Below are 17,703 nucleotides of genomic sequence, written 5' to 3'. Positions count from 1 at the left end.
CCATTCGCACACCGCTGCCCATTCAGGCGCGGCTCCCCGAGCTCTGGGGCGGTGCCAACACTCACGGCGGAGGAACGTGAGGAAGGGAGCCGCTCATTGGCCGGCGCGCCGTCGCTCTCCCTCCGTCACCGCCCCCGCGGAGCGTACCAAGCTGCGGCGGCGCGGGGTGGCGGGGGGGGAGTGCCCGGCGTTGGTTCGGCCCGTGTCCGTGAGGGCCGGGGCGGGGCGCGCGCCGTTTCCCGGCATGCCGCGCGCGCCGTAGGTACTCCCGCCGGGACGCGCTGGGAAGGAGGGCGGGAGGGAAAGGAGGGAGGGGGGAGGCCGGTGCCCGATCCAAGATGGCGGTGCAGGAATCAGCCGCTCAGCTCTCAATGACTCTGAAGGTGCAGGAGTACCCCACTCTCAAGGTGGGTGCCGGGCCGCCCCCGGCGCGGGGGGAGCGCGTTAACGCCCTCAGCGTCCCGCCTGATCAGCGCAGAGCGGGAGCCCTTCTCTCCCCCGTTCTTCCCGCCTCGGGAGCCCCGGGGCTGTGGGATGGAGGTGGGGAGCGATTCCTATCGCGTAGTTCACGCCTGTCCCCGTTTTTCCTCCGCTTGACGTCTCGCTGGTGCCGCTCTGTTGCTGCTCTTCCCATCCCCCTTCGCCGAGGGAGAGGGACGTGCCTGGAATATGCGGCTCTTCCTTGGTGTCTCCGTGCCCTGAGGGGACGGGGGAGGCCCCCGGGCCAAGCTGGGGACACAAAAAGAGCTGGAAAGGAGCTGGGAGAGAAGTGAGGTCCTTGTGGTCGAGGGGCGGTGTGAGGGGGGAGTGGGCTCGGACAGAGCCGGGCTGGGGGAGACGGGTTCGGGTGTGTGAGTGGAACGTACTCCCTCAGGAACACCGAGGGCTGCCTGAAGTGCTCATCCCAGATGATTATCTGGATCTACGTGGCGTTGTTAGGAGACGTGTTAAAGGGGAGGGAATGGAGGTGGCAGTATAATATGGTTCCCTGGCTGCTTGGTCCCCCGAAGATGGAGATGAGCTTAAAATATAAAAAAAAGACAGACGTGCTGGAGGGCTGTGGAGGCGAATAAGCAAAATACAGTTCAGTAAAAGCTGCTCCTTGAGATACTAGGTCTGCCTGCAGGATGGAGGTCTCCCAAGGCTGCATAGGTGGTCTTGGGCTTTAACCAGGTGTTGTGAGGCAGGTGAAGGACTCAGCGATGACCTTAACGCTCACTGCCTCCGAGAACTGTTGAAATGCAAGGATGATGCTCATAGGAATCCACGGGAACCTTTGTTTGAAGTCTCCTGTTGTATATACAGGAGGTCTCCCACATAAATAGCAGCAACTGTGGAAGAGACCTGGGAGAAGGATCTCTATTATAAAATGCTTATTTAAACATCTCTTGTGTCAGCATATACACATTTTGCCGTCTGTAGAAGATGTTTATGCAAAGTCAACTTCGTTGTTCTGAGATCATGCTGTGCCTTCACACGCCGAGCATTGTGTGCTCTTTGCAGTGTTGGTTCTGCGGATTCTCTGGCCGTGTTCTTCCCGAGCATTGTGTGTTCTTTGCAGTGTTGGTTCTACGGATTCTCTGGCCATGTTCTTCCCATGCATTGTGTGCTCTTTGCAGTGTTGGTTCTGCAGGTTCTCTGGCTGTGTTCTTCCCATGCATTGTGTGCTCTTTGCAGTGTTGGTTCTGCGGGTTCTCTGGCCATGCTCTTGTGCATGTCTTCCTCCACTAGCTCCCTTCTGCACAGGTCCCAAGAAGCAGGACAGTATTGATTCCCATTTTACGTGTGAAGGCACCTTTCTGTCACCAGAAGTACTTTGAACCTGACAGCATCAGGCTTAAATTTTAAAATACCTGTAAACAGCTCTCTAGCCCTTTCCATAGCCAGAACAATGTGAAGGCATTTAATGTTAAGAACATCGTTTTAAGACTGCATTTTAGGTGTATTCCAGTTGTTACCACAGCTTTGGTTGCTACATTCCTGAAAAATTACTGGCAGTGAGGATCAGCGAGTTTTTTGTTTTGGTGCTTATGACTTAAGATGAGTTGTCAAAGTGCCAGCCATTTAAAAGGTAGAGAATATTTTGGACTAATTCTCGTATTTCCCCAAGCATTCTTTTTCCCTAAAATATCTTAACAAAAATATACATAACAGAATGGAATGTTGTTTGTAAAGTTAGCAAGCTAAATAGTAAGTGTGTGAAACACCCTTGCACTGAAACTCTTAATTTCCAAATAAAGGTGATGTTTATTGACTCTTCCCAGCAGCCATTCAACTTCTGGGTTGTTCCTGTAATCTTTAACATTTTTCATTGTTTAAAAAAACCTGCCATAACAGTGTCTGCTCAAATCTTTTGAATGTGTCCTCTGAAATGTTCTTAGCTGTGAGTCATATATCAAAATATTTTAGTGGAGGTGAAAAAGCAGCACAGAGAAATGAAAACTAAGGCTAAAGTCTACTAAAGTAAGTTGATATGAAATCTCATTTTGATCTTTAGGAGTCAGGTGCCTACAAGTTTCTGTGGGACTGAGACTCTGAATTTTTATTTCCACTTTATTTAAATGCTGTGTAAAAGGTGTATCACTTTTTAATTTTTTAAATTTTGTTCACCAACACAGTAACTCATATATTTCTTTTAGAACTCTGGACGCTGGTGATTTTCCCTTATGTGAGTAAAATATAAAAGATTGCATACTTGTATTTATATCCTTCCTGTTTCCTCCCTCTAGCTTCCTCATGCCAGCATCACTAGATAATAGTTGTGTAATAGTTCTGCATTTACAGTGTGTTCCACAGAGCGCTTTGCATGTGAGAGAGTGCTTCAAACTGTAGAGGGAAATCCCTGTTCCATAGCTAAATTGTGGTTGCTGCTGGAGTGGAAATACTTCAGCCATTCTTCAGCAGTTCAGCTCAGGAGAAGTAAATAGAGTTCTTCAGCTGAATCTAGAGAAGCTCTTTAAATGTACAAAATAATTCTTGAATATTCCACTCCTGCCCCCTCCAGTCTCTTCTCAAGGACAAGACGGTTGTCAGCTATTCTTCCGTCAGACTGCTGTGGAATTTTTTTTTAATCCTATTGATGGGGAAGTTCTGGTAGTCTCAGATGAGAGCATGTAAGATGAAAGCTGACAATTTGAAAATGAATGAATGCGAACATTGTTATCATAGTTCTTTGCTGAAACTAATAAACAAGTGATGACAGGAAGCTAGATAATTCATCTATATCTTTAGAAGTATGGATAATTACGAAACTGATAGCAAGCTGTATAGGCTAAGACCTCAGAAGTGGAAGATGGAAGATCCAAAAGCAGGAATGATCACTTTTGAAAATATTTTGGGCTGTTTGTTGGCCAGCAGTTTTGGGTTAGCTAGTCTGCTACTGCTTTAAAAAAAAGTTGATCAACAGGAGAATTGTAGAAACAGAGGATATGTCAGTGCCTTCTCAGAGCTACTGTTTGGTTTCTTTTGTTGGCAGCTCTGTCAGGGAAAATACTGGCAGCAGATTTAATAAGATACTAATTTCTCATGGAAATGCAGTTGTTGGATTATTACAGAGAAACATGTAGGAGATGGAGATTATATGAAGTGCATATTGTTTCTGTTCTGAGTCCACGGAGGTTAGAAGGGACCTCTACAAACAATCTAGTCCAGTAGCCTGCCCTCCAAGCAAGGTCAGCTGGAGCAGGTTGCTCAGCACAATGATCAGACTGTTCTCAAGTATCTCCCAAGATGGAGACTCCAACCTCTCTTGATAAACCTATTCCAGTGTTTGCCTGCTGTTGTAATACTAAAAGAAAGTAATCTTTTGTTGACAAGAAATTTTCTGTATTTCAGTGTGTGTCCATTGCCTGTTGTACTTCTATGAGAGGAGTCTGGCTCCATCTTCTTTGTTGTCCCCATGGGGTATTCATGTACCTTGACAAGGCTTCCCCTGAGCCTTTTTTGGATTTAACAGTCCTAGCTCTCTCAGCCTTTCTTCCCATGTCAGATTGTCCAATCTGTCAGTGATCTCTCTTTACTCATTCCAGTATGTCCATGTTTTTGTTGTACTGGAGAACCAAAACTGGACATGGCACTTCGGGTGGGTCTAAGTTCTAGTTAGAGGGGAAGGATCACCTTCCTTGATCTCCTGGCAGTGTTTTTCATAGCACAGCCTGGGGTGCTGTTGGTAGCCTTTGCTGCAGGGGCACATTGCTGTCATGGGCAACTTGTCCAGCAGGACCACAGGCTCTGTTCTGCAAAGCTGCTTCCCAGCTTGTGGATCTCCAGCATGTCCTGGTACAAAGGATTGTTTTTTCTCAAATGTAAGACTTCACGTTTCCCTTTGTTGAATTTTATGGGGTTCTTGTTTGCTCATTTTTCCACCCTGGTGAGATCCATAAGAATGGCAGTGCAAGCGCCTGGCATATTAGCAGCTTCTCCCAGTTTCATATCCTCTGCAGACTGGGGAGGTGCACTCTGACCCATCATCCAAGTCACTAATGGAGATGTTGAACAGTACAGATCAACTTTTTCACCCAGCAAGTCAGAAGAATTGCGAGATTAATTTTTTGCATAACTGGTTGCAGTACTTTGTTTTTTCCTCATGTTTATAAGCTTTACTCTAAGTTGGGTTTGAACCTAATTTTAGGAGTCGAGTACTTTTGTCAAAACTTTGAACAGGTAGCAGCAAAAGTTGTTCAGTGAAAGTGGTTCAAGCAGAACTTAAGACAGAAGTAACAGCTTGTAACATTTAGTTCACTGTCTGTACATCAATGTAAAAAAATACATATCATGATAGAATGATAGAATGGTTTGAGTTGGAAGGAACATTAAGGATCATCTTGTTCCAATCCTCCTGCCAGGGTCAGGGATGCCTTCCACTAGACCAAGTTGCTCAAAGGCTTATGCAGCCTGGCCTTGAACGCTCCCAGAGAGGAGGCATCTGCAACTTTCTGGGCAGTCTGTTCTAGTGTTTTACCATCCTCACAACAAAAAAAATTCCTTCCTCATATCTAATCTAAGCCTGCCCTCTTTTAGTTTGAGGCCGTTCCCCCTTGTTCTGTCACTACCTGCTGTTGAAGAAAGTTCCATTCCAGGTCTCTTGTAGGCCCGTTTTTAGATTATCTAAGTGCTTTTCAGAAAGAATGTTGGCAAAATAAGCTAAGCCTGGATGTTGGTAACAGCTCTGCACTAACTCATCATGAACACTTATCTCATACTAAATCCATCTTCAACCTGGGTGCTCTGACTCACCAAGTGTGTTCAGTGTCCATGCCGAGCGTTCCTGTGCTGCTGAATAATGCACTTCCTGTTTTGACACATCGTGTGTGTGTATGAGCGAGCAAAGTGTGACATCTTTTCTACTGCTGTTGTTTTCCTGTGCTAGGCTCTGTTCTAAAGAACTGTTTTAAGAAAAAGCTAACACTATGGAGCTTTGTAAGAAGTTTAATGTTGTAAAGTAGATGAAGAAATTGGCTCCTGTTGGTCTCTTTTCCACCCCTGCCCACTCACTATAAAATATATTTTAAAGTGATTAATGAAGGAAGAAAACAGTAAAAGGCAATAACAGTGTGGTCCTGAGCTAGAGCTGTTGCTTGATTATCAGTACCCCATTGTGCCTGTAGGAAAATACTTGAAGGAAAAGTATTCTCAAACATCTTACAGAAGATCTCCTGTTAGTATCTTCAGAGGGAACACTTAACTGATGTTGCAATTTAGAGTTGTACCATTTGTAGTGTTTTCACAGGACAGTGGCCTGTGATCTTGTGAGCTTGGTTTGTGTATATTTTCTGGTGTAGGAATAATGTTTGTGCTAGAACATTGGGATCTTTAAACGTTGACATACATTTGAGTCTTAGCATAGTGAGTGTTTTTCAAGAGCTAGGAAATGGGTAAAGATGAGCTTCAAGCATTTCCTAGATACTGTAATGGGAGGAAAATGCTTTACTTGGTGTGCTCCCTAAGCATCTTCCCATTGTCTTTCAAATCAGTGGTTCTTGTATAATCAGCATAAGAGTGTGCCTTTCAGGCTCACAGATTTTGAGGGAAGTACTGTTCTGGCAGATGGGTATTTGCTGTAAGGGCACAGTGACAGCATCCATCAGTCCTTGTTAAGTCAAAAAGCTGCCTGCATTGTACACTTAGCCTCCCACAACTTACACTAGATACACTATGTGGGAAGTATTTGCTAACCCAGAAAGTAAAATATGCCAAAGTAATTGATTACTTACAATACGTGAGATTTGATTTAAATAGAGCTTTTTTTTTTTTTTTTTTTTTTTTAATACTTTTATTTTGATAGCCAGTAATTTAACTGCTTCACAACTTTTGATTTACGTCAGCTTTTCTTAAGAGCTCTGTGGATTGACTTGACTTGTAAACCAGTGAAAATGAGAGTAAAACAGACTGAGTAGAACTTTGGTCATCCATATATTCTAATATGGATCTGCTAATTTGAATCGATAATGCTTAATTGTCTTAAAAGAAATGATGTCACTCTGGCTGGAACAAGTTATTTGGGAGCAATCTGATCGGAAATGGGATCTCTAGGCAGTATCATGGTGTCTGGACTGTGCAAACACACAGGAGGATAACAACCTCTTTCATTGAAAGAGGTAGAGAGGTGGTGCTGTGATTAAAATGAGCAAATATTTGGAGAAGAAAGAAGGATCAAAACAAATGGAAGGACTTGCTCAGGACACAAACCTGCTGGGTGACCTTAGCTTTGCAACTCAGCTGCTTCTTTGGCCACGGAGGAATGCTTAAGTTCTTGTTAATACTCCAGTATTCCTACTACAAGAAGAAAAGCAAAGACATTTCTTTTGAGGTGTAAGTCTAGGGTGGCAGCTATAAACAAGTGCATTGAAAAAGACTGACCTCTGATGTCCTCAGGGTGGTTTTAGACAGGGCTCTAAAATGACTGTCAACTTCCTTATAGAAGGATGTAAGACACTTTTCTCTAACTGTAAAATGGTTTTGTAAAGCACTTAATTTTTTTTTTTTTGTGGGAAGCCTTGTTCAAAAGTTGATAATGTATTCAGAAATAAGTTACTTGCGGTTTGTGTAACAGGATAATATTTTAAAGGAGTGTGATTGCTTCTGTTAACTAAGTATGTATGTAGCAGATGGATAGTCCCAGAATTTTTGCTGCTCATTCTCTCCTGTATTGAAGTAGCAGGTTTGAATAATACGATGGTTTCTTTGGAGATACAGCTGCTCTAGAATTCACAGTACTGTCTTCCTGAGTTGTTAAACTGACATGTTTGTAACTAAGGCAAGCTACTAGGCTTTACCCTTCCAAAACATTAAAACTGTTATTAAAAATTACTACTTTTTAATAATCCAAATTACCTGCGACTGCTTTTAGGCTTATGAAATTACATTGTTTGGATCTATAATTCTTCTAGATTTTATTTTAATGCTTTTACCTAATTAACCTAAATCATGACATTTTTCTAATCCATCCATTCCTGAAATAACTACTACTCTTTTAACTTCATTTTCCTCTCCTGATTTTGCCTAGAACAAAGAAAAATTATTAGTATTTTAAGGAATTGATGGGAGCTACTCATCAGAAGTGTTCACTGAAGAGGTGGTGGTATAATTTACATTTTAGATAAGTCCAGTGAGAAATAATGATGCTGACTCTGGTCTGAAGTAATCCATGAATCACTGAGGAAAAAATGAACTATATAATAATACAGAATTTCAGTAATTCTGCATGGAAGTGCTTAATTGTTACTTCTTTGAGGGAAAATGTTCAGTAGTTTATTGTACCCTGCCTCATTTTTCTATGGTGTCATATATAATAGATGTCCTCTACTTTTCTGTTTTGTTGAAGCAGTGAGCATGGTGATCTAATTAAGTCTCAAGACAATTGATGAATTCTTCAAGGTGTTTCTTGTGGGATTTAGTTTTTCTCTTGACGCTGTTTATTAAAACTCTTCAGGAGATGCTTATTTTCTTACATCTTCCTGTATTTCCTTGTTCTTCTTGCCTAAAGTAGTGCTAAGTTGTCTTTGCTTCTAGTTTTTTGAAAGGTAATTTCATCACTACTCCTCTGTTTTCTGTAGCTGTCTGGCCAGGCTTAATTTCATGTAGGGGCATTTGAAAAAAACTTATTTATATCTCAAAGTCTTCAATGGAATTGTCTTGGAGACCTGTAGATTCACACAAATCTCTGGTGCTTTTCAGGTGTTGTAAGCTAACACAGTTGAGGAGAGGAAGCACACCATTTTTGACCCTTGAAAGGAGAGCATAGTTCTGTAATGGTTCCCCCCACCTAACCGGGTAGGATTCTTTTTATTTTTTATTTCTTGAAACTCTTTTTTCTGTCCCCTAGTTTTGTGACTTCATGTACTTAAGAGTTTTAAAAATCCATTTCTAATTCCCTCCTGCTCATGACTGAGTTAATTTGAAAAGATACACAATGTAGGTTTTTGTTTTTTAAAAATATCACATTTTATGTGTGAAGGAGTTACTTTCAGCCAATGTACTTTAACACTGAGGAAAGAAGATGCACACACATCTGTCAAGTCAGGGTGTATAGTTAAAAGTTTCCTCTGTAGGAATTGGTACTGATTAGACCCAGTTAATTACTTCCTGTCAAATACTGAAGGAAAATGGGATGTTCTTTACAGAATTGCAAACCTATGTAAAAGATGCTTGTTTTTATTGTCTGTACTGTTTTCTGTGAAAATCAGTTTTCAGAAAAGAAACCTTTGAAAATTCCTGTAAACAAGAGTCTGGAGAATAGTTAATGGTCTTATTTTTACAACCAAGTACGTCTTCCTTCAATTTCTTCCTTCAATTGACTTTTTTGAAGTCTCACTTTTACTCTGTAATTCCCAACAACCAAATGAAAGCCATACAAACTGATTTTTACTTTTTTTCTGCTGCATCTGAACTAGTTTCATCTATGCAGTTACTGTGGGCTAGAAACATTTTGAATAATCTTGTGGTCTGAAAGTGATTGTGTTTTTATTTGGAGCTCCTTAGGGTTGAATCTATGTAAGTAAAGAAGGAATTTGGCCCATGTTGTAGTTTGTGACCAGATCAGTGTGAGAACTGGTGTGCTGAAAGTCTAGTGTAAAGCTAAAGATTTGGAGGAGAATAAAGGCTTACATTTTTTTCAAAACTTCAGTCATGAAAGAAATGTGTAAGAGTCTTTCAGTGTTGGTCTGTACCAGTTAGCAAAACTTGTGGGCAACATCACGGTGGTATTTGGAATTTTGCACAGTGGCCATTAGACTTTGGCCTAACATCCTATACCTCCATAGGAGTAGAAATGCAGCATGTAACACTTGTTATAAGAAGCTTTTTTGTCTTAGGAGAAATCCCTTTCTCCTGTGTTCAGTCCTGCTCTTAATTCTCTGATAAATGCTAAAGTAGTCTGGGGATTTTGTTGGATAGCTGTGGAAGAAAGATAATGTTGAAGACTGTTTCCATGCTTCTACTTTAAGTAAAATTTTAGTGAGATTCTTAATATATGTAATTGATTTTTTCCCTTCCAACCAATGGCTTATTGATGCAAAAATAGTATCCTGACTAATCCAATATGGAAAAATGTACATCAATTAATGTGACTTTTAAAAAGCGCATGCCATGTAAAGATATTGGAGTTGTTTTTATAAAACTGAAGAAGGCAGTGAGGTGGACTTGGTTGATAGTTTATTCATATTACTGAATGTTTTTTGGAGATAAGCCTTACCAGGAACTCTTGCAAGAAAGACTGAAGTCCTTATGCAGATAAGGAACTGGGCAAGATAAAAAACAAGCATCAAGATTTAGGAGCCAGCTTCTGTAATGGAAGAAATCTTCTGGAGGAAGATTTGTGTTGAGATTCTGCTGGTATCCTGGTGATATTCAACTGTTTGAACAGCCTGGAAGAAAGAGTAAGTGCTGAGATGAAGCAGTTTTCTTGATGATACTAAGATAATTGATGGTATTACAGATGTAGCCCAAGTGTGAACCATTAGAGAAAAAACAGTGAGAGACTGAATGGCTGTTAAAATATATTAAATTCAGTATAGACAAGTGCAGTGTGATACAGTTTTTAGGTATGGTGGAAGGAAAATTAATCTTAGTCTTATATGTATAATAAGTGAATTGGAAATTATCATCATTAGTCAGTGGGATCTTAGGGCTAATAGTGAATATTTTCTTTTAGTGGTCAGATTAATGTTGACAAACACAGGACAGAAGTGTTGGGAAAGGGAAAAATGGAGAACTGAATACACAGCAGTTAAAATCCATGGTTTTAATCCATCCTTCTTCTCTCAAGTAGTATGAGTTACTGTTATATTCTCCCTTCTCCCATCCTGAAAAGAGATGTAGTAGAACTGGAAAATGTCTATGGAAGGGCAAGAATGATTAGAGATGGAAAGTCTGTCTTTGAGGAATGGTTTAGAAAGAGTCTCTCCAATCTCAAGGTATGTGAGAAGTATGTGGGAGAAAGAGAGGGTTCCCTTTTTTGCTTCCAAAACAAGAACAAAAGGGTTTCAAATTAGTTGAAAAGTCAAAACCAAAGAGTTTTCTTCACATAGTTGTGAGCTTGTGAAATGTCTCACAACAGGATATTGCAGTGCTAAAACTCAGGTCAATAGCAACCCTGTGTGTTTCTACTATTAAACTCCCATCTCTGGCTCAAGAAGCCCAAAAAGACTGGGATTAGTAATTTTATTCTTGCCTTTTTTCACGTGCTGTCCTGTTTCTGGATATCATCAGAGAAAAGACAGTGACAGAGAGGGGACTTTTGGTCTTATCTGGTATGGTCATTTAGATGATCATACAGAAATGTGTTTGATGTCTCAGCAAAGATGAATTCATTAAATTAAGGTAGGAAAGTACTTCTGCAGACAGTATTAAATTCAGACGTCTGCTTGAACCTTGGCTAACTCCAAAGCTAATCTGAGTTGCTCAGAGTCCTGCCAAGTTCTAAGAGTTTTTGAGGATGGAGATTCCATCACCTTTCTGAGCTGCTGTTCCAGTGTTTACCAAGTCTTCTAATTGAAATATTTCTTTTTATGTCTAGCTGGAATTTTCTTTAGTGACAACTGTCAGCTCTGCCTTCTTCCTTTTTGCTCTGTAACTCCAGAAAGCCTGGCTGGCTCTTATCTGTGACCTTCACCTTTTGGTGGTGGAAAGCGTCTATCAGATTGTGCCGCTTCCAACTCCCTGTAGCCTTCCCTTCTGCAACGGAAGCAAGCCTGCCCCTCTCAGCTTCTCTTGGATTTTTTTTTTTTTTTTAATCCTCCAATCAGCTCACAGTCATGGTGGCAGCCTTCTGGACTCTATCCAGTTTGTTAGCATCTCTTTTTTAGTGGGTGGTGGGGGAGGGAGGGAGTGACCTGGAAATGAAACTCAGTATTCCAGATAAGTCTGCATGAGTGCGGAGCATAAACAATCACTCCTCTCAATGCACTGCCTTTAGTCTTGCTAATACAGCCTGGAGTAGGATTAACCTTCATTACCATGAGAGCTTGTTGCTGATTCATGTCCAACCTGCTGTCCATCAGGACCTCTGCATCTTTTCTTGCAGTGGTGGGCCTAGCCAGTTATTCCAGGAGTGCTAAAGGCTGGAGTGGTTTTGTGCCAGATACTGGACCCTGGAGTTTGCCTTGATTACATTTCATAAATTTCTTTGTGTATTTCACCAGTTTGTCATTTTTTCTGAATGGCTCTGACACCCACTTATCAAGCACTCTACCAGTTTGTCCTCTGTGAGCTTTCTGACTGTGTGTTTTGTAGTGCAGACGGTAGAAGATGACGTGTGTTGGAGCTGATAACGTTCCTGGAGAGTCAAGTAGTACTTGCAATTGGCCTCCAGGAAGCTTTGGAACCACTGACCATTATTCTTAGAGCCTTTCTATGCAGTCATTCAGCCATTGAGTCCATGTCTCCCCTGTTTGGCCACAAGTGAGACAATGTCAAAAACCTCTCTACTATTGGCATGAAAGGCTGCCAGCATGCTCCTGCCATTCAGAGATCACTGAAAGCAAACAGTGTTGTCAAGCTTGATTTGCTTATGACAGATCAGGGCTGGTTATTCCTAGTCACCTTTTTAAGCTTGGAAATAGTTTCCATACAATTTTTTTTTTCTGTAACTTTCACAAAAACTGAGATGAGGCAGACCAGCCTGTAGATTTTGTGATCTTCCAAGTTCTCTTTTTGGAGAAGAGGCACGATGCTTGCCCTTTTCAATCATAGACAACTTTTCTTGTTCACCGTGACATTCCAGCAATGGTATCAGGTTTGCAGTGTCATCCAAGAGCTCTCTCTTCAGTCCTGCTCCTATATATGTTTGTATCCTCAGCTTGCTTTGGACTTCTTACATGAGTGAGTAGTACCTCTCTCCCCAGATTCAGTTGCTCATTCATCATCAGGAAGGCTTAGGAGAAGACCTTTACCAGTAAAGACAAAGAAGGCATTTGGAAGTGAGACCCTGTTGTCCTTTGTAGCTGGGTCACAAAACTCAATTCTGTAGATGCTTTTCATCTTCTTCAGGCTGCTTGTGTCTATAAGGCCCTGGTAATTGCAATTACTTATTTGAAGTCTAGTTGAATGAAGTGGATGTCTAGTTGAATGAAGTTGGCTGCGATGGTAATGAGTGCTGGATTTCTAGCTCTGACTCGGAAGTCTTTTGTGGCTGGGCAAGTCCAACACCTCTGCAAAGAAGACCTCGCCACAGTTGATGTTTGTTTTGTTATGCGGTACTCTATCCCAAGCAGAGAACCTTTCAGCAGTGTCTGTATTCAATTTGTTTGTAAACCCCAGGTGCTCAGTGGGTGACTGTCTCTTGTAGAAGCTCAAGTGTGCAATAGGCTAAACTTCACCACATTCTCAAAATGCCATTAAGCTGCTTAATAGAATTCAAAGTACTACAATGAACATAAGTCCAGTCTGGATGTCTAACTTCCAACAATATAAATGCCATTGAGGTAGCAAAGCTTTTTAAGCTTTGATCACTATAATTAATGAACTACTATGAGGGGAAAATGGTTTGTATTCTCCTCTCCCTTTTGATATTGTTAAAGGCTATAGATGGTATGTTCTCATCACGTGTTTTCTAAAGGCTGTTTTCTTTGAGTCTAGAAATAAGCAAGAGCTGAAGTGGGAGTGTGTTCAGCTGCTGTTTCTATATATTCAATTTATGGAGAGAGTACAAAGTGTGCACATGTAGATACATTCAGAAAACCTTAAGAAGAAAAAAATTAGTCACAGTAAAATCTTGATAATGAGTGTAAAAGCAATATTATATACATATACATGGCATTGTATGTATATGTATAATATACACAGCATTGTAGGATGCTGTGTAAAGGATTTGCTGGTTTAGAATCATAGAATGGTTTACTTTGAAGGGAACTTAGAGATAATTTAATTCCAGCCTCCTTGCCATGTCCATTAGAGCAGGTTGCTGAAAGCCCTACCCAACCTGGTCTTGGACAGTTCCAGGGATGAGTCATCTGTAGCTTCTCTGGATGAACTGTGTCAGGGCCTTACCACCCTCACAGCAGAGAAATTCTTTCTGATGTCTAATCTAACCCTGCCTGTGCCATTTTGAAGCCATTCCCCTGCCCTTGTGATAAGTCCCTCTCCAGCTCTCTTACAGCCCTGTTAGGTACTGAAAGGTGCCATAAGGTCTTCCCAGAGCCTTCTGTTCTCCAGGCTGAACACCCCCAGCTGTCTCAGCCTGTCTCCAGTGCAGAGGGGCTCCAGCCTGCTGATAAGCTTTGTGGCCTCTTCTGGACTTGCTCCAGCAGTCTCAAATCTTTCTTGTATTTGGGGGCCCCAGAGCTGGGTGCAGCATTGCAGGTGGGGCTTCACAAGAGCAGAGTAGAGGGGCAAGATTGCCTCCCTTGACCAGCTGCTCTCACTTGTTTTGATCTAGCCCTGTATGCAGTTGGCTTAATATTATTTATATTTCTTTAAATATTTATTTGCAGGCTGATAATTAGCCCTTGAGAAGTGTATACGGTTTACAAAACATTACGTTACAGTATATGCAAGCATTTAATACTGGCTGAGTTTTTTTTCTACTTTTAATATGTTTTCAAAAAACTCAAGAAAATTGAATCAGTAAGTGAACAGCTTATTGAAAAATGTATCTTTATGAAAATATATTTAAATTCACTATGCTTAAGGGTATTTCAAGTAACATTTGATATGCTTATGAGAAGAAAGATTGCCTACAGTTTCCCAATTTGAGTAGTTTTAGCCACTTTGTGATTTGAGAACTCTGCCTTGCTTTGGTACCTTATTTGCATTCATGGGCTGGAAGAGGACTGTGTTTGGGCTGAAGGCCAGGTAGTAAACTTCACAGTTGAGTTCCTAAGTGCACTTAAAAACTCCCCCTGACATCCTTAGCTCTGCACTCTTCTACTCCCTGCTCTCAACTGAACGACCAATGTGTAGCTCTCATGGCAGTCCTTCATCCTCTTCCACCAGTTCAAGCCTGTACACTCAGAACACTCCTCTTCTAAATCTTGTCTCCACAGCTAGAGGTTGTTGGAGCATGTTTTGGGACAGCACACCACTTTTTTGGCTTTCTGAAAACAGTGAAGTAACTCCTGAAATGAAGGAAGTGCTTAGATCAGGTTAATCAGTTGTCTCTGCCTTTTTGTTGGTGTTTAGCACCTGGAAACATCACACTGTCACGCTACAGTTGCAGAAGCCTCCAGCCAAGCAGACTTTCCTTCAGATCACAGCAAAATTTTGATCTTAGAAAAACTTGTGTTACTGGAATTTTACCCCTGTAGCTTGTTCTAACTTCAGTCAAATTCCTTTTCACTAGGTTTAAGTTTGACCTGATTTAGTACATGCTTAGGTTGAATAATGTGTCTGCAGCTGTGGGAGCTGATGAACAAAAGGAGGAGAACCTATTTAGTGCCACTGGATTTAAATGTGCTGCCCGTTAATATTTTACAAGTCTCCTTTGTATCCTCTTGCATGTTCATGGTATGAGCCAACTGGGTGTGGTTTTTCAAGCTTTGAGTAGGACAAGTTGGTATTGTGCTTATGCAGAACACATTCTAGTCAGTACCTGCTGCTTTATTTCAAATTTTCTAGTAGTTGATTTATTCTTTTTTCTTTAAGGTAATGCTTCCCTAAACTGAGTTCTGTAGGTCAATCTTGTCTCTAAATAATGACTGTGTAATCCAGGTTTGGTCACAGAATGGTACTGGCAGGAATGGTTCCAAGTCTCTGATAGGTTTATGGCAATTAATGAGACGTAAATCTTGAATCTCTTTCTTGGTCCAAGAAGTTCAGTGTTCACAATGTTCTAACAATGGTACCTGAAAATCAAAGTGAACCATAGCTAAAAATTTTTAGAATTGTGTTATCCAGAACACTTTCTTTTACATTCTCCTTCCATTAATTTCCATAATAGGTGTAAAAACATGATCCTGTTGGTACAGTGCCTGTGAGTTCTGCAGTAAAGCAAGCCAGTGCTGGGGAGCTGGGTTTTTGGCACTTTGGAGCTGTAGGAGTAATAAAAGGACCAGTGCACCGAGATGAAAATTCAAGATAAAATGCTGCTTTGTAAGGAATATAGCAGTTGCAGTTCTAAATTTTGGCATTCGTAGACTCTGTCCCTCTAAAGTAAGTGTAAAAGCTGTGTCTAGATGTGATTTACAAATATTCTCATGAAAACTGCTGGCTCCATAGTAAGAAACAAGTGTCTGTGCAAATTATGAAAATTTCTGGTAAAGAGTATTTACTGTCAGCCTCAGTTATGCAAATAATTTCATTGTACCTTTAATTTAGCTTGTTATGACACACTAAATTATGTTTCTCAATATGTTTACTTTTATTTACTTTCAGAGTATATAGTGGAAACATTTCAATTCAAACCATCTTCCACACAAGACATTCAGATTGTTTTTATGGTAGGGGGAAAAAGAGGATAAGAGAAGATTCAAAAACATATTGCACCTAGACACATTCTAAATGATATATAGTGATACCAGCTGAAATTGAAAGTTCAATTGTTCTAAATGTCACATGAACACAAACTGTGCCAGAAGTCTGCATGCTGAAGAGACAGAGCACAGGAAATGGGCGCTGTTACTGCTCTTGAGTGCAGATAAGGAACTAGGGAAAAGGGAGATTAAACAGACTTTTTTTCCAACTGACTAAATCTGTGTCCTACTGACTGTTCAAAATTTAACAAAAGCACTTTCTGTACCAAAAAAGATACCTCAAATCAATAGTAGCTTATGAAAATCTTTATTGATGCAGATTTTCAGTGTGGCATGGAAAGCTGATTAGCAAAATACTTGCAGAAATATTTTTTGGTGGATAGTAAGAAAAATGCAGTGGGGGAAAAAGGAGGGAAAAAGTTGTCTTCATGCAGTCTGGCATCAGGTCTTAGAGTTGGAAGTAAGTTTCCATGTTCAAAAATATGATATGTCAAAATAATGGCCTCCTAGAACATCCATTTTATCTGTGGGTCTCTAAAATATTTCATATATTTTGTGGAAATGGAAAAAAAGAAATGAGAGTTGGAGATAGTTGTATAAGCAACTAAGTAGGTGTTGAAGCCTATCATTTGTCGTGGTTTGTGGTTTGCGTTTTGGGTGCGTGTACTGCTGGGGTTTTAGGGCAAAATGTATAAGGAGAATAGTTGTTTTGGCTTGATGCTTCCTGTGGTAGAGTCTTGTCCTGTCGTTTGTTTAGGTCTTAGTTTGAGATACCAAGAACCATTAAATAGATCACTTCAGTCTTGAGAAGAGGAGCTCTTTCATACCTTATCAGGATTATCCTTGTGTTTTATCACTACTACAAATAAGCTCAACCTCTCTTGTAGATAATGCAAAAATCTTGGAAAACAAATGTTTTGGCTCACGTTCCTTCCTCTGAACCAAACTGTTCTCTGATGGGGAATTGCAGTGGTTCTGTAGAAATGTCTTTGCTTCTCGAGCCCAGAAGGGATCTGGCCCCTGGGGACATTTCCTTACATGCAGATAATTAGAATGAGGAAAATGGAGATCTTGATATAATTGATTAGCAGTTACATGCTTGAAAGATTTGTAATCAAACATATACTTGAGGTGTACCAAACAGAGCACTGATTTGTGTTTCCTGTTTTACCTTTAACATGGATAATCTGATTGCTACCTAAATTATGCCTTTGATTAATGGAAAAGCAATCAAGATTATCATAACTACCTGAAAGAACTTCTCATGGACTTTTTAAAGATTAAAGATATGGTGGAATTAAGTGTATAGCACTGGAATGTTTTTAAAAATTCCAGTTTCTGTGAAGTCATAGAATGTCCTGTCTAAATTGGTTGTGCTGCCACTGTAATGAAAGCAGCTTAACACTTCCTGTAAGCTTTTCCCAAATTGTTCCCCAGGTTGTAGACTCTTCTCATCCATGTGTCCCTAGTGGCCATCAGTAGAAGTTTTGATTCCACTGTTCCACAAAGGTGTGGAGACCCCCAAGACTGGCAAGTCCCTTAACTTAGGAATGGAGCATTAGAGGAAATTAACCAGTTTAGTCATGCATTGCACTTAGTTAAAATGTTATTTGCAGGTTTTTATCACTGAAAAATAATTTACATGGCATTTCTCTTGGCATTCCATATAGTCCTTGGGGAAGTAATACTAAAAAGTAGTCTTTCATGGGTTGAGGTATGTAGGAGACTTGTTGGATTTCCTGAATAACTGTTGATGTACTGTGTATAAATTTTTCAGTAGCCAATATGCATTATACAT

General features: G+C 40.6%; 1 protein-coding gene across 5 annotated transcripts in view; it reads left to right on the top strand.

Moving 5' to 3' along the window:
* The first annotated feature begins 22 nt into the window (after positions 1–22).
* Positions 23–17,703, top strand: part of MAEA (macrophage erythroblast attacher, E3 ubiquitin ligase) — a 48,919-nt gene continuing 31,238 nt past the window's right edge. The window contains exons 1-2 of one of the 5 annotated variants that reach the window (XM_056490917.1): positions 8,176–8,271; positions 9,686–9,875. Coding sequence is in view for 1 of the 5 variants with exons in the window: in XM_056490914.1 (XP_056346889.1) it covers positions 339–407 (69 nt within the window). In the remaining 4 variants the exon portion in view is untranslated. Of the gene's footprint in view, positions 408–8,175; positions 8,272–9,685; positions 9,876–17,703 lie in introns of those variants that run through there. The other 4 variants (XM_056490916.1, XM_056490914.1, XM_056490918.1 and 1 more) reach the window with 4 other exon arrangements.

Source organism: Oenanthe melanoleuca, chromosome 4, assembly GCF_029582105.1.
Source record: "Oenanthe melanoleuca isolate GR-GAL-2019-014 chromosome 4, OMel1.0, whole genome shotgun sequence".
Taxonomy (NCBI): domain Eukaryota; kingdom Metazoa; phylum Chordata; class Aves; order Passeriformes; family Muscicapidae; genus Oenanthe; species Oenanthe melanoleuca.
This window is presented reverse-complemented; position numbering and strand designations above follow the sequence as displayed.